The sequence below is a fragment of the Oryzias latipes genome, chromosome 6 (assembly GCF_002234675.1).
Source record: "Oryzias latipes chromosome 6, ASM223467v1".
NCBI classification, from domain to species: domain Eukaryota; kingdom Metazoa; phylum Chordata; class Actinopteri; order Beloniformes; family Adrianichthyidae; genus Oryzias; species Oryzias latipes.
The window spans coordinates 30,845,601-30,869,633 of record NC_019864.2 but is presented as its reverse complement, the minus strand read 5'-3'; the positions used below and the strand labels follow the sequence as shown (position 1 = coordinate 30,869,633).

Below are 24,033 nucleotides of genomic sequence, written 5' to 3'. Positions count from 1 at the left end.
AATCGTTTGTATTGGTATGTTTATGCTTTTAGTCTCTATTTCTGTCCATCTTCCTTCATATTCTGGTGTACACCAGCAGACTAATGGCCGCAGCTGTGCTGCATAAAAATATTCTTTCAGATTCGATAAAGCCAACCCTCCTCTGTTTTTGGTAACTGGAGGAAAATCTTATCCTAGGATTTTTTCCATTCCTGTCTGAATCTACAATTCCAAAATCCAATTCCATAGAAATGTTCTACTTCCTAGGAATTATTAGTTAGGAGTTAGGGTGGGAATTCGGACACAGCCACTGTCTGCCTCCAAGCACAATAAGAGACAGAGACGCCTGATTGGTCAGAATCTGGACCAATCAGCAGCTGTTTGATGGCAGCTTTGTCAGCTAAACTGAAACTTGCAAGAGCAAAATCAAAGATAGGAAAAAAGTGAGATGAGACACAACGCATGCGAAAACATTTGTGTTGCAAATGCAAAAATAATTTTTGAAAGCAAAAAAAACAAAAAGTTGAAAGCAAAAACTTTTTTTTCATATTTTCATTTGCAACTTAGAAAGTTGTGTGTGCAACGTGGTGCCATAAATGCCACTCCGTACACCTGCTGTGATTCAAAACGAGATAAAAGTTGGTTCCAGGAGGTGACAGCAGCAACTTCCTGAAGTCTTATTTTCACCTTGGTGTCACTTGAGTTTTCCCACCTGCTGCAGAAAACAAAAATGAAAGAGTTTGTCTTTTGTAAACCAGAGGAAGGATGGAGTGTTTGAGTTTGTTTCTGGTTCTGCACCGTGTCCATCTTGTCTTTATCCCCCCATTCATGGATTTAAAAATCACTTTTTGATCTAAAATGTGACTCAACTCACTACCTATGATACCTAACAGGATTGTGTGTCGACAACAACCTCGTCCTGAACACCTCCAAGACCAAAGAGGTCATTGTGGATTTCAGAAGGTCTAGGATGGCGGTACACACACCCCCGCCCCCCCCCTCCTCATTCATGGCGAGGAAGTGGAGCGGGTGGACCAGATCAAGTTCCAGGGGATCCACATCACATCTGACCTCACCTGATCAGTGCACACATCCCACCTGGTGAAGAAGGCTCTACAGAGACTCTTCTTCCTCAGGAAGCTTAAAAGGACTGGACTCTCAAAACAACTTCTGGGGAATTTCTACCGAGCCACCATAGAGAGCATCCTCTGTCTGAGCGCTACGGTGTGGTAGGGGAGCTGCATCGCTCAAGACAGGAAGGACTTGACCCGGGTGGTGAAAACTGCACAGGAGATTGTGGGAGGACCTCTCCCACAACTCCACTCAGTGTATGACAGCCGGCCTGACGGAAGGCTGGTCATATAGCTGCAGGCCCCGCCCACCCGGAAGGATGGTCGTATGGCTGCAGACCCCGCCCACCTGGTAGGCTGGTCGTACAGCTGCAGACCCCGCCCACCCGGTAGGCTGGTCGTACAGCTGCAGACCCCGCCCACCCGGAAGGATAGTCGTATGGCTGCAGACCCCGCCCACCCGTAAGGCTGTTCGTATAGCTGCAGACCACCCAGAAGGCTGGTCATATAGCTGCAGGCCCCGCCCACCCGGAAGGATGGTCGTATGGCTGCAGACCCCGCCCACCTGGTAGGCTGGTCGTACAGCTGCAGACCCCGCCCACCCGGTAGGCTGGTCGTACAGCTGCAGACCCCGCCCACCCGGAAGGATAGTCGTATGGCTGCAGACCCCGCCCACCCGGTAGGCTGGTCGTACAGCTGCAGACAACCGCCCACCCGTAAAGCTGTTCGTATAGCTGCAGACCACCCAGAAGGCTGGTCATATAGCTGCAGGCCCCGCCCACCCGGAAGGATGGTCGTATGGCTGCAGACCCCGCCCACCTGGTAGGCTGGTCGTACAGCTGCAGACCCCGCCCACCCGGAAGGCTGGTCATATAGCTGCAGACCCCGCCCACCCTGGACACCAACTGTCTTTTGGTATCTCCTCCCTCTGGAAAGAGGTACAGGAGCATCAGAACCCACACGAGCAGACTGAGAAAGCAGCTTTTTCCCCAGAGCTGTGACGCCCCCCCCATCAAACAATTGTGTCAGCAACACTCCCCCTCCCTCCAGCCTTGACATAACCCACTAATACCTGTCACCACACATCTGACAATGCTCTGGCTGCACTTTAAATCAGGTACGCTATATTCATGTCTTGTTTGCAATATTCATGCTATACGTGGAATACCCCCTCATATGTGCAATATTCATCCCATTCTACTGTACAGTATTTATGTAGTATATTTTTTATATCGATTTTTACAATTATGTTTGGAAAAGAGCTGCTGAAAAATGTCATTGTGCGCTGCATAATGACAATAAAAGATTCTGATCCTGATAATGGTTATTCATTACAACGCGTTGAAGTGAAAACAGCTGTGCCTCTGGACCACAACATCACAGCTGACTGATCTTTTTCTCCCATATCTCCTTTTGTTTCCATCATCCCCTCTTTATTCTCTCTTTGCTGCTATGAAACCAGTTTCCATCACAAGCTTCAGTTTCAGATCCACAGTGTCTCCAAAGTCCAGATTTGTTTGGTTCTGTGATGGTTCTTAAGAAGCAGCACTTGGACCTCTGAGTGTCTGGCTCGGCGTGCTCTCCTGTCAGGACGCAGCGCTTGATGTAATTTGGTCTGCTTTTAAGGTTTACTGCTCTGCTTCTGAGGACGGAGCCTCTTCTCCAGTCGGTGGTCTGTTTGCACATCAATCATGTCAGACAGGAAAGTCTTCCCACTGAGGAGCGGCTTCAAAGAGGCCAAAAAAAAAAACTTGGAGGAAACAGGAATTCTAAGAAATATGAAAATAAAAAAGAAAGCAGTCACAAGTAGACCAAGTCTAGGTGAAGGCAGAGCTTTGTGTCAGGAGGGGCTTCAGACGCCAAACCAAAGATGAATCAATCATGTGACTATACTAGGAGGGATTTTTTTATATACTTAATTCACTTATTTTAATATTTTATTTATTGCAAATTGTGTTGTTTGCCTCCCAGCAAGAAGGTTCAAGTCCCGGCTGTGGGACCTGAACCAGAACACCGATGGGGACCTTTCTGTTTGCATGTTCTCCCCGTGCTTGCGTGGGTTTCCTCCGGCTTCCTCCCACCGTCCAAAAACAAGCCTCGTGGGTCCATTGGTCACTCTAGTGTCCATAGGTGTGAGTGTCAACATATTGTATATAATGTTGCTGCGGCCGAAACCACTTAGTAATGCGTTTGCCATTTCTCTCTGTTTGTGGCGGTATGTGGCTACGCATCTGTAGCTGTTTGTTCAAGCTTATTGACTGATGTTCCAACACTTTCCACTAATATTACCATCAAATTTCTTATATTATTATTTCATTTAATTTTTATTATATTTTTCGAATCCGCCACTCATTTTCATTCTTTTATGCTTGGCTAAAATGTTGGACCCCTAATAAGCATCCGCTTCGGTTGGGGGGGGGTCCATTATTTCCACGTATTGTGTGGTGATTTGTTATTTGTGACACATTCTGGAAAACTAAACTAAACTAAACTAAACTAAACTAAACTAAACTAAATGTGAGCGTGCATGGGTGTGTGACCCTGTGACAGAGCGGCGACCTGTCAAGGGTGTCCCCTGCCTTCGCCCATGAGTGGCCGGGATAGGCTCCAGCAGCCCGTGACCCTGAAGGGGACAAAATGCATTAAAAGATCAATGAATGAATGAATGTGTTGCTTAATCTTCAGCTGTATAACAGCTTGACTGAGGCCTTTTCCATGTGCCTATCATTTTAAGGAGAGGGTGACATAAAATGCCTCATCCAGCCGTCCACAAGCCCCGCCCTCCAATTACAGTCACCACTTATAAATACACTTCACATTTCCGGCTTCCATTACTTGATGAACATAGAAACTGTTCCAACTTCTTGTGCATTATTGTTTCTTTCCGTACACAGTCGCTGTGTCACATGATCTGTTTTTGCTCACTTCCTTTTTGGTAATCCGTTTGTTTTCCCACTGCAGCGATCCGCACCAGGGCATGCTAAACCCAGATCCGCATTTCCAGAATGAAACCCAGTGCAAACGAAGCTGAATATTTAAGAAAACCCACTTTTGACTAGAAGTGTCGTTCCCTGATCAAACCTTATTAACTTCATAACACAGTCTGGCTGTTTCCATTAGTCTAACTGGAGTGCCTTAAAGTTTTATTCTAATGATTTATGGTATCCACCTTCTATTTCTGCTCATGTCACACAGTGTCAGACGTGACTTTATGGAGAAAACCCGTCTGAGTAAACTTTCTGTGTGAAACAAAAAAGGCATATAGAGACAGGAAAATATTATTTACAGATGGGAAACGCAATCTGCCACTGAGCCACTAGATGTCACTGTGTTTTTTTATGGTTAACATTAAGGTAATCTTAGCATCAGCTACAACTGTTTTTACGGGTGAATAGGGGCTGTCTGTGGCTAAAAGATGGAAATAGCGAGGCGTTAGACGGCTCAGTAAACAAGTAGAGCGAAGAGGTTCATGTTTTGTAAGTCATGCTGCGGGCGACAGGTCGTGGTTAGCACCTATACAACACGTATGGGTAAAGTAGGTGAGACGCAGGCATGTTGTACGGATTTTTTCCTTTTTCTGCCCCAAGTCCACCAGGATCCCGTTTGTGCTCTCCAACTTAATTTTTTAAATTCGATTTCCGATTTTTCCGCGCAGACAAACGGCAGACAACTTAAAGCAAATTTTGCTTTTATTTTATTCAAACTCAAGACAAATGTGACCCCATTTCTGGGATAAATAATAAATAAATGAACTCACTCTTGGAATCAAAGTCCCAGCTGTGTTTTGAGTCACACTTTGTAGTCTAGACTAAAAGGAGACAAACATTCACCTTGAGAGTAGCACCATTTTCTAAAGGATTAACAATACAGCTCAGATCTGGGGTCAAAGGTTTTAATTCAATTAAGAAACCCCGTCTTCTCCACCGTATCTATGGTACCATGACTTTGGCTATATGCAAATGTGTCCCACAAGATATAAACTTACAGCTGTGACGGTGTGGGATTTTTGATCACTGCGCAGATGAAGCAGCAGGGGTCCGGGCAACACCCCCCCCCCCACTCTCCAAATGAATACCGGTACAAGTAATAATTACAACGCAGTATTCTTTATTAACAGGTAACAACTAACTAATGAGTTAACTATATAGGTGTTGTAGAATGAGTATGTGTGTGTGTGTTGGGGCGCTGCTGTGTGTAGTAAAGAGGACTGAGCGCGTGCCACGCGAGAGCGAGTGAGAGTCTTTGACTGCGATGGGCTTTAGGCAAATGCTGCAGCGTGGGGGGGGGGGGGGGTTCTTCCTCCACGTTTGTGGCAGTAAACCCAGACCAGTTCCAGACAACAGATGATTTGATTCCTTTCTGGGGAACAAACTTCCCACTCTCACCGGTAGTCATGCTGTCGCTGGCTGTCGCTCAGCTGTTTCATGTGTGCTATGATGTTGTTGTTTTTCGCTTCCCATACCGCCGTGTGAAACTAGCGCTACGGAAGCTCTGGGGAGCCAAAATTGCGCCATTACACAAAAACTCGATTTAGTTATTTTTTAAATCGCCCGTAACAAAAAATTTGAATGAATTCCTTGAATCGATTTTTTACCCAGGCCTACGTGAGACGTGCGCTCTCCTCTGACTGTTAGAAATGAGGACATTAGCCAATCAGAGTGTATAGTTTGTGTGGACGTCCTGCAGGCACTCACTGATCACGTGCACACGCCTTGCGTCCAGCATTTGTGTGCGGTCAGTCAGGAGCCAGAACTCACACCCTACTAACGAGTAGTGTGGCGTAAGGACGCCGTGCAACAGCATCCCCTGTACGTTATAACTTCCACTATCCTTACGAATACTTCACAATACACTTACCACACACACGACAATGGTACGTTCCAATTCCACGGACCAGACTACCCAGAAACCTGTATGGGTCAACCGTCATGTCACTAAGGCTTTTATTAGGGTGAAAGTCGCTAATTTGACCGGGAATACAACTAATATGAAGGGATTTAAGTCAACACGAAGAGGCACTTTGTCCAGGTGTGTCGTACTGAAGAGTGGAACCACAGAAAACAGGATCAGGCTTCACAGTGACCGAACGCACAGAAACGATCAAAGACGCAGTCAGGAATCAGGCTTCTTTTTACACGCCATCGAGACCTTGACTGTTCTACAGCTGCATGCCGAGTCAGCATTACGTAACGCGTATGAGTGTCGAGTATAAAAAACCTCAGAGACTTCAGGAGACCGACTCAGAGAGAATCAATCACCAAACATCAACACCACCAACACAAAGCCAGGTCTGCTTGAGCTGAAATGCCCACAATAAGGAGCTCTTCCTGTTAACGGCGTGATGCTGAGCATCAGCAGACCGGCTGGCGTTTCTGCCGTTGTTCTGCTGAGCAAGATGCTTTTGCATATGATTCACAAATCCACATATTCTTCTACCACTCATCTACTTCATGCAATTAATAAGGATTAGATTTGTTTGTGTGCAGCAGCGACCAGCCAGTCATGCAATGACTAATTCTGCTGATTGGGAACTGTGGACGAATGTTTAGTGAAACATTCGGTGTGACTTCAGTTTATGCCTCACTGACTTTCTCACCACACAAAGTGGACGCAAACGAGGGAACTTTTGGAAAAAGCAGCAAACTTTTGACTCTCTGCAAACCTTCAGTCCGGTTGTTTCCAAGAGACCAGGGAGAGAGGAGAAAAAACAGTTTAGCTAGAGCGCCACAACGCTCATTTATTCACGCCCAATCTCATTTGAACCCAGTTTTCAAAGAAAAGCCTCTGAAGGCCGCTCCACTTCAAAGTCAGACCCTCCTTTTCATGACAGAAGATTTATTTTGGCTTTTCAAACGCTGGCTTTCTTAAATGGAGCCTGTTTTGGGCTTTGCAGCCAAACGCGTGACGCGTCGCAGCGTCCAAACAACTGCCGCCCCAGCGAGGCGGGACGGAACCGGTTTGGGTCGGACTCCATTAGGCCCAGGGCAGCCTGGGACCACCATTAATTACCACTAATGAGTTGAGCATGAGTGACCTAATGATGATGAAGTGCTCCTGCTCACATCAGAGGAGGGCAGCTCTTCCATGGGACGTGCAGGAAAAGCCAGTTTAGAGGGGGGTGGGGGGCACAAACGACGCATTTGTATAAATAATTAGTGAGGGAAGACGAGTTTTGAGAGCGATGCGAGCATAAAAAGCCCAGTCTGCAGATTCCAGCTGCTGTTTATATTTTTAAAGCAAACAGTGCCTGGAAGGTCAGACTGAGGGATGCAGTGAGCTGTGCTCTCATTTTTCCCCTCAAACACTTCAGACTGATCCCTTCGTCCAAACTGAATGCCGCTCTCTACCACTTCAACAATGAATCCCTGTCTGCATTTTCATTCCTGGCACGAGCCGAGCGCGGCTCTGCGGAGCCGGGATGTGTGGACGAGTGTGTTGGGGTGTGGAGTGTTTGCTCCCCGGCAGCCAACCTCCTCCACCCTGGTGGCTCCTCACATCAGAAGCACTGTACCTGGGACTGGGGACAGGATGGGAAAGCAGCCCAGAGGAGGAGGAGGAGGCGGGACTGCCAGCCTGCTGACTGGACTTCCTGTTGCTGACTGGACTCAGTCGGTAAAGAGGAGACTCGCCAAACTGTTTGCCTTGGCCGGGTTTGGTGGTTTTCCTGTAGGATGAGCTGTGATGCTTTCAATCTGGAATATTTCTGCGTGTGAACGTTTGTCTTTGTCACATTTGTTGAAGTTCAGAGTGAGAGCTGCTTCCTCTTCCTGAAGGATGTGGTTACTGAGCTGATTTATTAAGTGATATTGCAAACTGCCCAATTACTCCTTGGCTGGGTAACCGCCTCACTTGAGTGCAATCATTGAGTAACGCGGCTTTACAAAGAGGTCATTGTTTTCCTGTCAGACTTTCCACATTTTCGATGGTGTGTACTTCAGCTGAGGTCACGGCGCTTCTCTTCTGCGGTTCCCCTGAAAACCGTTAGTCTGCTGTGAGTTCTCTGATTATCAGAGGGACATTTGTTGGGAGGAGCCCTGAACATTAGGGGTCATCCCAGGAGGGTGGGGGGTTGTGCAGAGGCGGCATGAAGAGCCCCGGGCCCCATCATGCTGCGCCAGGCCTGGCCCACTTCCAGCCTGTGTGTGCAGCGTGCAGCCGCTTGGCAGAGTCGGAGTGATCGATCACACCGAGGATGTTAAACAATTAGGGCCGATCAGGGGGGGTCGTGCCTCATAAACTGCCCGAGTCCCACAACTCTAGGTGAAAGAGGAAGAAAAATGTGCCGACGCTCCGCGAATCAGGACGGAGAAGTCCTTAAATTTGATGATGATGATGACGACTTTTGCGTCCAACTCTCAGGAACTGACTATGTTTTTGCTGCTGGAAGGTTTGAAAACAACAACAAAAGGACAGTTTTTTGCTCTGTTCAGGGTTTCACTATTCTCTGCATAGGATCCGAGTCGGTCTGAGTGAGCGTTTCTATGGCAACCATAGAAATCAGGAGAGAGCTTGTTGAAAGGCCCCGCCCCTGACACTTAACAACCACGTTACACGAAATCTGACATGGGGTCGGCAGGCCCCACCCACTTTTATTGAGACATCTGATTGGTCAGTTTATTACTTGAATAACTACAGAAAAGAGAATAATCAAGAAGATGTAAAAAAAAAGGTATCGGAGCCAGGACGGTTCTTCTGACCAATAGAAAGACAGCTATTTAGAGATGTTTATGGGATTTTTGCTTGGAGCCACTTCCTGTTTGGAATGCCAGGGGGCAGAGTCACTCAGTCCAGTTCTCTTATGCAGTCGAGGCTTGTTGCAGGTAATGGAAGCCTCCCCAACCTTTTATTGTAGAAACACAGCAAAGGTCTACATTTTACCAAACAATGTCAGATCAACTGAGCTGATTTGACTTGATATAAACACAGTGATTAAATCTACTCGAGGAAATAAAATAAAAAAGCAGATTTACCAACAGTTCTACATCCTGGCAGATTTACTGTCGTATTATTTAGTACGTTTGGTTCAAAACGCCGTAGGTGGGTAGTTAGCATAGTGAGCTGCAGCCTGGTCCTTCAGTCACACTCAGGGCTTTGTCCTAACCGGGTCATGGGGAGCATCGATAACATCCTGTGGGAACGCCTGTGGGCGTCAAGACTCATATATGAACAGGAATATTTTTAAGGCATCAGTCAGGGACTCTATAACCTTTATGTCACAGTGAGAAATCTGCAGGTCAGTTGTGTTTTACATCCACTTCCATCACAGATGAATAAAAAAAAAAACAAATATTTATCCAACGTCATCCTGTAAGCATTTTTATTCCAGTTTTATCCCGCAAGGACAATAAATATGGTTTATTGTCTTTAAAAAATGAAGACATTTCTGGATTGAATCTCCATCATTTTGCGTTACTTTAATGAGTTATTTATCAAAAAGGATTAAAACTATATTTCCAAGATTTCTGTATCCCCAGCATCAATGTAATGAGGATTGACACCACAAAGCTCTTTTTTTTTGGTAGAAATAACATATTTTTATTTAAAAACTAGTATTATGATTAAATATGTGCATTTACTGACAGGAGCTTTGATCAAATGAAAGCTGTTTTTTGGTTGAAAACGTTGAACTGCGTGTTAGCTGCTTCACGCATGAGTCACTCGGGTGTCAGATGATCCACAGCCGGCGTGTACCTGGGTCTTAGCCAGCCCCGTCAGGTCCAGGAGAGGTTGGGGGACCCCGCTGACTGGAAGCCTGCCAGGAATGAACTCAAACCTTTTCTGCAGAAGTCTGAAAAATCTGCAGGTTGAGAACAGACTCTGGCTTACGTCACGCAACAACAACAAATGGCATCAGGGCAGAAGCTGGAAGAGGCTCTCAGCAGGGAGGATTTGGAGAATGAAGGAAAGATTTCACTGCTCCATACATTATGCCGTTTGGTAATAAGCGACTTGGGCGTACCGAGTCACAGGAAAGCACGTAAGGAGCAGCTGAGTTCAAATAAACCTTCTAACAAGTAAAAGGTTGAAACCTTTTTTCCTGACTTTACATTCGTCCGCGGCTCATCTGTTGCTTCTTCCTACTCTGTTTACATCGTGACCACCGGCTACGGTGGCAGTTTGGTCCAGTTGTTCGGCTCCAGGAACGGAACAAACAAACGAGCCGAAGCTCAGTCCGATTGGAAACAAACCGAGACCACCTCCAAAGATGGTCTTGAGAGCGTTTCCTGGACCTGGACCCCGACCAGGAACCGCTAGTGACGTGTATTCAGACAGAAAATTTGTTCCGGATTATCAGGGGAAACGAACTGTGATTCACTTTAAGCGAACCAAATGTGTCCAGTCTGAATACACCCTATATGTTTCACTACAAATAATCGTCCAGCCTCATTTACAGAGAAAGTCTCACAGATGTTCAGGTGTGACACACCGACAGTCCACATACTTTAACTTCAGAACTTTGCGGCTGCCTTGTGTTTTATACTATGCTTTTATGAACTGCAACGCCCAAGATCATGTTTACGTTATAGGGAAACGTCCCACACCGTAAACGTCCGCCCGTGACATCAATCATATCTGTTGATCCCTCCAGAATGCTAAAGGAGCTTTTCTTGTTGCAGGTTTGTTGCTGCTTGTGTTTTCCAGCCAAAGTCCAGATTCCATTTTGCTTCTGTGCAACATGCCACCAACATTTTTCTCTCTTTCGTCCGTATCAAATTTTCTGAGGTAAGCGTAAGAAAGAAAACAACACAGCAGATCCTCATGGAGGAGAAATGCAGGCTGAGCAGAGAGATTACGGCTCAGTGACTTCAGATGTCGCTGCTGCTGATTGCCTGCATTGTCTGGAAAGCATCCTGCGGGAAGTGTGCGACTCTCACAGACATTACACACAGACTTATTACCCTTGACAGAAGAAATGAGATGAAAAGAGAGGAGTAATGGAAAGAGCTGCTACCTCCAGCTAACACGGAGCCTGCAGGGAGGCTGCTCTCCCTCTCATTTGAAAGGATTGCATAATTCTAGTTGTGTCCTTGTTGTTCATCGGTCACCCGTCACAAGTCCTCCCTCTGTGTGAATTGTAGTGCACACAGTTTGGTTTGGTATGACTCATCCTGTGTGCACTTGCACGTCTGTTTCTGCTTATGGTTTTCTCGGTTTGTCGTAGTACCTGGTTCTGTGGTCATCGTTTTCACTCGGCTCTTCTATTCATAATCTCTCTGGGCTTCATCCATTCATTAATCATCTATTCCTGCTGGTCCTGTTGGGACGGGTGGATGGGGGGGTACCTATCCCATAGCTTTTAGGGCAAAGGAAGGGGGTGCAGTCTGTCCCAGAGCCACAGGCAGAAACAATTTCACTCCTCCTTTCAAGTGAGTGGTAGAGACTGTGGGAGGGGCCCTGAGAAAACCCAGGCGTGCACGCAAACGGCTCCCGGAAATGCCCCATCTGGGGTTCAAGCAGCCAACGAGGCTGAGCAGCTCATGCAACACATGCAGCACATGCAACACGTGCAACACATGCAGCACATGCAACACATGCAGCACGTGCAACACGTGCAACACATGCAACACATGCAACTCATGCAGCACATGCAACACGTGCAACACATGCAGCACATGCAACATGTGCAACACATGCAGCACATGCAGCACATGCAACACGTGCAACACATGCAACACATGCAACTCATGCAGCACATGCAACACGTGCAACACATGCAGCACATGCAACACGTGCAACACCTAGAGCTCATGCAACACGTGCAGCACATGCAGCACATACAACACATGCAGCACATGCAACACGTGCAACACATGCAACACCTAGAGCTCATCCAACACGTGCAACACATGCAGCACATACAACACATGCAGCACATGCAACACGTGCAACACATGCAACACCTAGAGCTCATCCAACACGTGCAACACATGCAGCACATACAACACATGCAACACGTGCAACACATGCAGCACATGCAACACGTGCAACACCTAGAGCTCATGCAACACGTGCAGCACATGCAGCACATACAACACATGCAGCACATGCAGCACATGCAACACATGCAGCACGTGCAACACATGCAACACATGCAGCTCATACTGTACAGCACATGCAGCATGTGCAACACATGCGACACAAGCAACATGTGCAACACATGCAGCTCATACAACACATGCAGCTCATACAACACATGCAGCTTATACTGTACAACACATGCAGCACGTGCAACACATGCGATACAAGCAAGATTTGCAACACATGCAGGTCATACAACACATGCAACACATGCAGCACGTGCAACACATGCAGCTCATACTGTACAGCACATGCAGCACGTGCAACACATGCGACACAAGCAACATGTGCAACACATGCAGCTCATACAACACATGCAGCTCATACAACACATGCAGCTTATACTGTACAACACATGCAGCGCATGCAATACGTGCAACACATGCAACACGTGGAGCACATTCAGCAAATGCAGCTCATGCAACACATGCAGGTCATACAATACATGCAGGTCATACAATACATGCAGGTCATACAACACATGCAACACCTGCAACACGTGCAACTCATACAACACATGCAACACATGCAGCTCATTACAACACGTGGAAAACATGCAGCACATGCAGGCCTTTGTGACCTACATAAGTGTGATTCAGTCAGCGCTGGGGTTAATGTCTCACTCTCGGTCTCAGTAATGGAAGAACGTAATGAATTACTGTTCAAATATTGGTATTTAGATTACAGTTACTAGACTATAGAAACCCTTGTTACTTTGTTACCATTATAGGTGACTAATTGTGTAACAGTTGGCTCTGACATAGTAGTAAGTTTCCTGGGTTGTCATTTGGACTTTGTTTTTTATTTTTTTATTTATTATTAATATTATCATTTTTAACTTGTCCTGTCCAACAGCTGGGCAGACAGATGAGAGCTGAGGGCCTCTTGTGTTGGACATATTTTACTTTAACAACAGGGGTTATGAATCTTCAGACAAACAGGAGGTATGTCTAAATAAACCCCTTTTGTAATCAAGGCCAAACTTTATTCATGTTAATCATATTTCCGGACTTTGTTTTTTAAAGTTGAAGACGTTTCACCTCTTATCCAAAAGGCTTTGTCAATTCTAGAATAGCTGGTAAAAGATCTGGTATATATGTGCGCTCATGGGGGAGGAGTTCGACCTGAAACTGGATGGTATTGTCGACTCCAGGGTTTCGGGTCGTTAAAAGTCCTTCGTCCTCAGCTGGGGGTCAGTATGCTCTGACATTTTCTCTTAAATGGAGCGAAATGGAGAGTAGAAAATAGAACAATCTAAAAAACTGAGTTACTGAGGCACCCCAAAGCCCCTCCCAGAACTTCTCTTAAACCACTTATCTCTGAAACTTTTTGTCTTTATTCGGTTTTCTGGGAAATGTTTGTCTTTTTCCCGCCTTCCTGTGAACTTGCCTGACCTCGCCCCATGTGCTCTGCCCCCCCCCCCCCCCCACCCCCCCCCCCCCAGTTTCCATAACCTTGAACCTGTTCAGGTAAAGGAAACCTTTTGCTTTGGATTAGATTAGATTTGCTTTATTGTCGTTGTCCATTGTACAATTAGATTGAAGCATCGCCATCAGTGCAAGAATAGCAAGGAAGGAACATCGTCATAAAATATCACACAAACAAACAGTATGTACAAGTGCGCAAATATAAACTGTAAGGAAGAGTGCCGAAATTAATGTGCAAAACTGCGTACGAAAATTGTGTGTGAACATGTAAGAAGTGCAAGAGGTAGCAATGAGGTAGAGAGTTGACACTGTGGAGTGAGTAAGTGGACAGAAGTATGGATTTTATCTGTGCATTTTGTAATTGAGGATGGTTATTGCCTTTGGACAGAAGCTGTTTTTGAGTCTGATCGTTTTGCTTCTGTGCCTCTGTAGCGCCTCCCAGAGGGCAGCAGGTCAAACAGGTCTGAGCCAGGGGGGGGTGAACTGTCCTTGATGATGTTTAAAAGCCTCCTGTGGAGAAACTCTGCCACCTTTGCCCTTTCTCGCTTTTATAATCACCTTTCAAGTATTTGAATAAAAACAAGAATAAAAGTAAATGGGAAAGAGAAAGAATGTTTACATCACATTATTGGTCTTTTGTTGTTGTTGTTTATTCTTGGGGGCTTTGATTGGATTGAATATCGTTTTTCAAACTGTTTATATAAAAAAAAATGAAACTTTAAAAGTGAAACTTCTGTTTCCTGGAAAGAAGAAAGCAAAGTTACAGCGGTCTATGCAATTATTATGCAATATTAATTTTCAGTTATAGACATGAATATTTCTACAGATGGACAGATCCACACTTTTGCATTTTGGACTCATGTAGTGGTCACTTTCACGTCTGTATTTGGTTGACTTTTTCATGCACAAACTGAACAATGTTAAGATGCACACATACTGGTAAAAATCTAGGATAAATAATAATCTGTAGATTGTATAACGTAACTTTCTGAAGTCTCCTGATTGGCGGATGAACCGTGGTTTGGTTTGTGTTTCTATAGTCATTCATGAAGTGACTTTGCTGTCGTCATGAAAGCTCCAGTAACAAAGATGGGTTAAAATGGGGTTTTTAGCAAATGCTGTTATGGATAATCAATAATCACATCCAGGAAGTTAGTCTGGGGTTCAGTGTTTGCTCAAGGACACGTTTGATGCATTCAGAGCAGGAGTTGAACTTTTTCAGAGGTCGGCTATGCCTTAACAGGTCATGGGGATCCTAATCCTACCTTCATAGCAGGCATGTGGTGAGAGTGTATAGCAAGCAAGAGGGATAAAATATCGCCAGGAAATGTAATGATCGCCGTTTTGGCCATTAAAAACATAGTTTTTTTCACGCGTTTAAAAAGTAGCACATAATTTACGCTGTCTATGGTTGTCCCAAGATGGGCGTAAAAAGCAGCATCTTATCCTGTGTCTAAAACGCCATTCTAGTGTGTTAAAAAACGGACGTCTAATGACGGTTTTACTTTGTTGAAAACGCCGTAACATTTGAACAAATTGGCAGACACCTGAGTATCAGTACGGCCTATAGGATAAGAAAGCCGCTCTTTGTTTTTCTTTTGTTTAGCTGGAATTGTGAGTTGGACTCCACAACATACAGAACGATTTCTTCGTGTTGATAATTTTTTCTTTTGCTGACTTTTAGCAACACTATTATTTTGATTGAAGTTAGTGTTTTTTGTTACTCTTCTTTCTTCTTAATAAATGTTTTTGCAAATTTGTATTACATCAATAAGAATATATCAGAATATTAAAGCCTTTCTTTGTCGCAGACAAGAAAAGAAATCTCTTTTTGTAGCCATCAAATCGCCAGACCAACATGCGCGGTTTGCAGGACGCCGCCTGTTACGCCCATCTTGGGACAACACAAGATGGCGTAAATTACCTACTACTGTTCAAATGTGCGTAGAAAGCTGTGTTTTTGATGGCCAGTGCACCGTTTTTTATGCCGCTTTTCCTGCCGATTTGTGACCTCTTTCGCTTGCCTTAACAGCGCATACTGTAGTTCAACACACGTTTAGCAGATGGTGTTCACTCTGGACGAGCAGGGAGGGGCTTCTTCATCTTTTCCTGTAATGCATGTTTTATTGACACTCCTTTTTCTACATAGAGCCCAAGAACAATTGGGGTGAAGTTTGAAACGCACGTTTACGTAGACTTTTCACTGAACGCACGCTGCAGATGATGGCGTGAACCTAGTTTAGTAGTTTGGTATGCTAACAGAGTGGGGGGCTGTTTTGGCAGAAAGAATGACACAATTGGATGCTGTTGGATGTTTCAGCTTCCTGAACAATCCGTGTTCTACAGAGGGTTCTGTGACCGAAGCTCCAGACTTCAGGTGGACGTTCATTTCCTGCAGGAAGTCACCACTATGCAGTGATTAGTCTACTCTGGGGTAAAAGCTCCTGCCAGTTCACTCATTTAATCTGACGTGTGGAGGCATTCTTTCTCACGGGACCCGCCCGTGTTTGCACAGTCCTCCTTTATTCCCTTGTGGCTGGCGCAGGACTCCACCATTAGAGGCTGCGGTTCCCCCAGACGGTACTGCGGTCACCTGAGAACCCCGAGGCTATCTCTGAGGAACGCCGCAGGGCAGAGGCTGGAGAATCCTGGAGGATCCTGGAGGGTCCTGGAGGATCCTGGAGGGTCCTGGAGGATCCTGGAGGGTCCTGGAGGATCCTGGCTCCACGTTCACGGCTCTTCGGTTCGGATTCGTGTGAATGAAGGAATGTGGACGAAGGCCTTCTAACACATGTTCACACACGTCACTGCTCCGTTTCCTGTTTTCCACTCTGCTGCGTTTCCCTCCATGACCACTGCTTCGCCTACATATGGTGACCATCTGGTCTTTGGCACACGTGTGGTGGAGCAGAGCGGGCAGCGCCACTGTGATCCATGTGCTTTTACATTAATAACTCTTTACTGACTCTTTGCTCTGTTTCGTTTTGTTCCCTTACTTTTGCTTTTAGACAAACAAACAGTTTAACTTAGATCTCAGACGCTTCCAAGTCCCACTTTGCTGCACCTGTTTGCCCGTGACTGTCGTCAAAGCTCCGGTCTGTCGTCTCTGCTTCTAATCTCTGTGTGAAACCCGAAGCCAGAATCCCTGAGGAGCTGAAGTATGTTTGCGAAGCGCGTTTCTCCGTGTCCAACTAAAATAGATTTAAACACAGGGTAGGAGTCGCATGGATGTCAGCGTTTCTGCCCCCATGCTGTAGTCAGCGCTGCAGCAGGCGGCACTTTAACAAACTGAAGAAAGTTCAATTAAGAAAATGATCATTTCTATAGGAGGCCTCTGGAAACTCACAGCCGTATCACCAACTATCTACGTAAAGCTCACCTGTAGGTAAAAGGTAGTTTTTCGACATTTTCTAGCCTTTATGTCTTTGTAAATTAATGTTTTGCGGTGACAGTATCTCTGTTTGTTTCGTAAACAGAGTGAGGAAAACTAGAGTCTAATGGGAGTCGGTGCAGATCTGAGAGCTTTTTCCATCCCATCATCATGAGTCCCACACAGACCTTTTTACAGTGAGCCTTTGTAATGTCTTTGTCATCCATCAGTCAAACATGGAAGCTCCTGCGTTTTCTCTCAACGATTCACCGAGAAGCTTCCAGCAACAAACAGTTGATGTTTCCATGTCTGTAGTTTGTTGGTTTTCTGTCATAAAATGAGGAATAAATCAAAATAAAATGTTGCTGTAGCTTCTTTTAATAATAATAATAAATTATACTTTATTTATCCCACTATGGGGGAATTCTTCTCCGCATTTTGGCCCGTCCCCGGGGGGAGCGGTGAGCTGCAGACTAGCCGCGCTCGGGGGGCGTCAGCTGGCTGGGGGGCGCGGGGATCGATACGCTGACCCTTCATTTGTTGGACGACCCGCCTGAGCTAAACTGCCCCCCTAAAACATTAAACATTCTTACTGGATGACTTGTTTTATTCTGTGAAGAACAGAAACGTTTGAGACGATTAAAGCGGTAATGATGGATAAAGATGAGATGCTCAAACTGTTTCATTAAATTCCACTATAACCGCAGTTCATCAACACTCTTCTAAAAATCTGCTCAAAGTCCTTCTTTGCTTGTTTGGTGAAACTGAGCTCGTCAGAAATGATGGCATTGACACATCATCGTGTCTTAACACACAAATAACCTCAGCAAATCCCAGTTTGTCCAAAAAGCTGTCTTTCTGCCACACTGGAGACCAAATCTCAAGCTTGTACTTTGAAATCTCAAAACTCTTCCAGAAATGGAGGTTCCCATTTCTTCCCTCAGACCTCAGCGCTTAGAAGACGTTAAAAGTCTCCACATAACGGACTATTTAGTGATAAAATGGTTCAAACAAACTGCAAATGAGCGGGACCCCTTGGTGCCTGAAATTATTTTCAGTGTTTTTTCATTTGAATAAATGACTTGAGGACTAGGATTTAATAGTAGACATTAGCAACAAACGGCGTCAAAAGGTTAAAAGTATCTTTCTAGAGTGATAGAGGTCCAAAATACGTGTTTTCTTTAGGATTTCACATCCAATACAAATTTTTTATTCATAGTGTAGATTTCAAGCCAATATACAGAATTTTGAACTCCAAAAAGCCTGATTCCATCAAAGTTAAATGTCTTCAACAATAACAGAAGAACCTAATTCTACTACAAACCAATTCTTTGTTCTTTCAAAATCCAAATGTGATGTCAAATCTGACTAGATGGAAACTAGTGATGATGAAACATTTGCTGGAGGACTTTCCAGCCCTGCATCTTTGACATTTGGTCCCAAGGGATGTTTGGCTGGATGTGAGGACTTGGGCGTGTGACGGCGCTCTGGAAGAGCTCTGTGCTGCTGTGAGGAAGATGACGAAGGCGGTGACATGTTCGTGGAAACTCCTGTGTTCGTTACTTCTGCTCCGGTGGCGGCGTGTCGCCTCGCCTGCAGGACGTTGGAGTCGGCTCTGAACAGCTGCCTCGTGCTGAACGGCGCCGCTGGCGTGTGAGAGAGCTCCATCAGCTCCACCCTGAGGGGAGACTGCGCCTTACATCAGGAGGAGTTCAGTGAGTCAGCTCCATACGATCAATCCTGAGAGCCGTCACAAACTCGGCGCCAGTTGGACCAGTTTCTGCTGGAACCGAGGTCGAGGAGCGCCACACATGAGAGCTCAAGTGCGACCAGAGTGTCTTGATGTTGCACACGCTGTGGATTACTGCAGATGTTCTGCAGAGCGAGGCTGCCGTCTGAGCTGACTGCTCATTCCACTCAGACAAAGTGATGCTGATGTTTAAATGCAGATGAAAACACACGGCTTGATTTTTCCTCTTTGATACTTTGCTCTAAAAAATGGTAAAAGGATGTTATTCATGAAGAATGTGGGGATCTGTAAAGAACGACGTCACACAAAAACACCCAGACTCTCACATTTCAGAGTCTAATTGATTTGATTTTGATCTGAAATGGTTTATTTCAAGCAATCAAAGCAAGAATGATGCACAAAACAATCCAATCAGCATTCATACAAAGACGTATCAAACTTAGGATAATTAGACCTAATAATCAATCCACTGTTAAAAAGAGAAAAATAATATTGATGTGCCTCTGACAGAAATGTCTCTTCTTTGCACACATTTATATTAATCTTTTTATATTGATGTTAAATGGGTTAATGATGTTATTAATTCAGAGAAATGATGACATAGAGCCAACATAAATGTCTTGATTTGCTTTTGTCATCCACCACAACCAGGAGACTTTTGGTGTTTGTGCAACAAAATGCTCGATTATTTCAACGAGCGGTTCCGGTGGATCCGGTCTGCAGTCCGTATCCTTCTGGTGGCGGTTTTACATGGTCAACATTAAAAAAGCACTAAAAGTTGAATCAAATATGTTAAAATTCAGAGATTTAGTCAAATATAGTGTTGTAAAAATAAATGCATTATATAAGATACAACATAGAAATTACTGCACAATTTTTAAAAATTGAGAATTGGGTTTTGGAATGATGTTCACTTAAGAAATCAATAATCACATTTAAAACATTAAAACTGTAAAAGTCCCAAAATATGAACAATAATGTTGATTATTATTATGTGTCTATTTTATAGTCATATTATGTGTATAATTCTTCATTATCTGTTGTATTTTCAGTAGTTTAGGGGGAGAAATGGGGTTTTTGTATCTTTTGCCCTTTCATTGTCCCAAAAAAAGTTTGTGTTTGTTTTTTTGTAACTGTTTTGTGAGAGTAAAATTAATACATGAATTAATAAAAAAAAACTGTTTTTTTTTATCTTGGTAAATATATTTGTTGGTGCGTTTTATTAGTGTTAAATATAAAATAATAAATATTCTTATTCTTGTCTTTGAAATGGTAACATTACTTAAAAAACTGTAAAATTAAAAAAGTAGAAAAACTTGAATTTGTTGAGTTTGAGTTTAGTTTTTCTCTCTTTCCTCATCATAGTAGTAGGTTTAGGGGATGACATCTGGACTCAGTTTTTGAAGTCAGAAGACGTTTCTCCTCTTATCCGATTTTGAATTAGCTGGTTGCAGAGCTGGTAGATATGCGCTCATGGGGGAGGAGTCAGACCTGAAACTGGATGGTTTTGTCAACTTAGCCTACATGGTTTCGGGTCGTTGTAGCCATGTAGCTATGTAGCTCTTTTACCAGCTAATCCAGAAATGACAAAGCCTCTTGGATAAGAGGTGAAACATCTTCTAACTCTAAAAACTAAGTCCAGATGACATCCCCTAAACCTACTGCTATGATGGGATCAACCTGGATGAATGAGTCTTCATAGACGTTTCTATTTCCTCATCTGACTCAAAAAGGCACAAAGAAAATGTAATTATTGGAGCAGCAGTCATGACGTTGAACGGAAGAAGAACTCTGATCTGCTGTTTGATCCTCTTTAAGAATGATGGCCGTCTGCACGGAACCGGCTGGCTCCAGCTGTTTGGAACCGGACTCTGCGTTTTCTGAAAGTCATAGGTAGAAAACGAGATGCTGCCGTTGTTTCTGATCTATCATTCCATGAAGAGGAAGACATTCCGAGGAATCTCAGCAGGAACAGAGGGATTTCTCTGTTAATGAGTTCCTCTGTCTCGCGTGTGTTTTTCTAAACACTGCAGTAGTTCAGGTCACCTGACACCTCTGCAGCAGGCCGTGGCGTCCGCTGCAGCAGGCCGTGGCGTCCCCGTGGCGTCCGCTGCTCAGGTCAGATGTTCTGTAGAGCAGGGATGGATGCGGCAAGAGCTGCTTTTAAAAGTTCATGAGTAGAAAAACAAAGGGATGACAGACTTTCTGTCCCACAGTTTTTATTCAAATTCATGAGTGAAACCACATTTTAGCATTCGAGATTTCAAATCCTTTTTAAAATGTTTGTAATGATGGAAATAAAGGTGGAAAGAGGGACATTGCTTCTTAATTTCAGAATAAAGTGTCACACAAGCATCAAAATGAATCTTTTACCAGTTTACAAAAACTATCTGGAGTTTTGTCATTTTGTAATAAAGTCTCAAGAATTGAAAAAGTTGTGGCGCTGCAACTGTTACAAGGATTCACATCAATCTGCTCTGAACACTGAGAGCAGAGGAAACCACTTTTTACAAATCATGGGCTTCAAAAAGTCAAAGTTAAAAAAAATTCAAATGCAAAACAGAATCCGCAGCCCAACAAAATTAAAATTAAAGGTAAAGTTATTCGGGATCTAAATGCAGACCTTGTAGTCCAAAATGCTCAAATATCAAACTTCCATGAATGTTGAGTTTGAAATCTGCAGAGAATTCAAACATTTGACCCGTAAATTCTGTTTCCTTTGGGGATTTTGCGATTTGCGTCCTCCTGGTCTCTGTCTTTTGATCTTCTGCTGGTCACGGTGGAGATTGAACTTCCTGCCGCCATAAACCCAGCTGGCTCCACGCAGCGGCCCCACTCGGGGGTCCCGTCTGATGCTGGGCCACACCAACACAACAGCTGCTCATCATCGCTTTCCTCCTCTTTCTGTTCGATTCTCTGCATGTTTTCTATAAAACTTCTTCCTCCAATCTGTGGAGCCTTTAGTTAATTCTTTTGTCGACTACAACCATCAGTTGTTAGAATAAAAACTCTGTTCTTTCAATGCTGATGTGCTTTGGATTCTTGCTCTACATTTGTAAAACATGAAAGGATCTGCACATCATTGAGTTCTAAAATCTTCATTCCTGCAGGGTTTTTTTAAATGATTGTTTTGTTTTTTAGTCCTAACTTTTCTGAAAATGGACTTTAATGAGCATCTCTACAGGGTAATAATAAAGAATTGTTAGTTTTACAGTAGAATATTAAACTGAAGGCATTAAAAGCAAAGCTGTTCTCTCTAGGTGATTATGAAGCTGAACAGTCGATGCTTTTAGCCGTTTCATAAATTAATACTCTGTACACACTAAGGAGGGTGAAGTCATAAGCTGCAAAGCTGTAAAAAAAAAAATCTTGGCAGCGCCGGATGAGAGAGTGCTTTTCCAGAGTGAGAAGAAGGAGCCCCGAGTAATAAAACTGCATCTGAGCTGTTAAACATTATTACCCTTCAAACAGTCTGTGGCCGATGCAACAAAGTGGAATAATTACTGCTTTGTTCCAGCTTCCTGTGGTGTCATGCAGCCTGCATGCTTTATTTTTACCCAGAATGGAATAAAATGTATCTTCTGTTTGAATGTTCGCTGATGACACCCTCCTGTTGGCCATTGGCTGCTTGCTGCAGCGGGGCTCAGGTGTAACGCCGGTCTGTCGTCTCCCTCAGGTGTGCTCAGCCTGCCGGAGGGCCTGACTCTGCACAGAGAGCAGCAGCGAGCGGCGAAGGGCGGGGAGGGGCCGGCCTTCAGTCAGTCCGAGCTCCGCTCCGTGGAGCAGTGCCTGCTGGCCACCAGGGTGGGCGGAGTCTCCGAACTCAGTAAGTGGGATGCTGGGTGTGGGGCTGAGTTGTTGGGTGTTTGTGTACGTGAGCTGGTGTGTGTGGGGGGGCATTTGTGCGAGTTTTTGTATATTTTTTTATGTGAGTTTCTGTGTTTTGTGTGAGTTTTTGTGATTTTGCATCCAATGGTGTGAGTTTTTATGTGCTGTTAATTTTTAGTCAGATTGTGTGTGTTTTATGTAAGTTTGCCTGTGAGTTTGTGTCAGTGTGCGTTTGTGTTGTCACAAAAGTGAAGAGTGTTCTCTTTTCCCTGCTGGTGTTCAGAATCGAGGATCCACTAATGTTCCTGCAGGTTTAGGAACAACAACTTCAACGTTAAACACGATCCGTTTGTGTAAAGATCCAGTAGAATTCAGTAGAAGATCCCGGTTCTGATTCTGTTTGTGTATTTCTATTGCTCTAGAATGATATTCACTCTGGTTCCAGTTTCTCAGCAGCTTCTGCTGAAGCTCAACAGCAGATTCCATCAACTTCCTGTTTTCCTTCCGTCAGCACATCCATAAATCTCCTCTTTGGTCTTCCTCGTCCTCCTTCCTCCTCTTCATCCTTTCATCACCATCGTCCTTGAACTTCTTCTGGCCTTTCTCTGTCCAACCTGAGCAGATGCTGAGAAATCCTCAGGCAGCAAATCCTCCTAAATGCAAACATGAGATGAAAAAAACATTAAAAACTGCTTTTAAAAAGTTTTCTTTAGTGGTTAAACGTAAAAAAAAACTTTCATCAGGCATCGACTTTAAAGCACGTTTGAGATTTGTGACATGACAAACTCTGAAGAGTCAGCAGTCATAAACAGAAACAGATTGCATCAAACAAACAATTAAAAAACTAGATGAATAAAATGAAGCAACAAAATGAAAGACAAAAGGATTAGATGAGGATTAGATGAGGTCAGGTCAGAAAAAAACTGAGACTATCCCTTTGAACCTGACTAATAAGTACCGTAGTAATAGACATGTCTCACTCATATCAATAAAAACCCATGTTTTACCTATAAACAAAATATATTTTAGTTATAACCTAATTTAATGCTTATAGAAATGTTATGTTTGGATTTAATTTGATAAAATGGGGCAAAAAGGCCTGGAGCGGAGGACTGATATGAACACAGGCTGTAAAGTAAGATCAACACTAAAATAAACACGTGAACTTATGGAAATATTTAAGATAAAAAAGCAATTTCAGTTTAATTAAAAATGAAAGAAGGTGTGATGTAAAAGCAACTCCTTGACTTTCAAACTGAAAATGGGGTGTAGTTCATCGTGTGACCAAAAGATGGTGGTGATAAGTCCATCTGTGTTTCCTTCATTATTAAATTATTAAATTTAATAATAAATTATTAATTATTAAAAAATGTATTCTTAATGAATTTTTCATTAAGAATTTATTCTTAATGAATTTTTATTTATTTGTATCTGCAGTTACCTTGTGTTTTTTAAAGGTGCTTAAAATAAAATCTATTTATTTTGTTAATTAGTAATAATATGTTGAACTTGAAAATAAAACATAAAAAC

General features: G+C 43.9%; 1 protein-coding gene across 2 annotated transcripts in view; it reads left to right on the top strand.

The window, feature by feature from the left end:
- LOC101160653 (ankyrin repeat and BTB/POZ domain-containing protein BTBD11-B) overlaps window positions 1–24,033 on the top strand; it is a 75,845-nt gene that overhangs the window by 29,851 nt on the left and 21,961 nt on the right. For both annotated transcript variants that reach the window (XM_023956122.1, XM_023956121.1), the window contains exon 2: window positions 22,352–22,501. In XM_023956122.1, coding sequence (XP_023811890.1) covers window positions 22,352–22,501 — 150 coding nt within the window. The remainder of the gene's footprint in view (window positions 1–22,351; window positions 22,502–24,033) is intronic.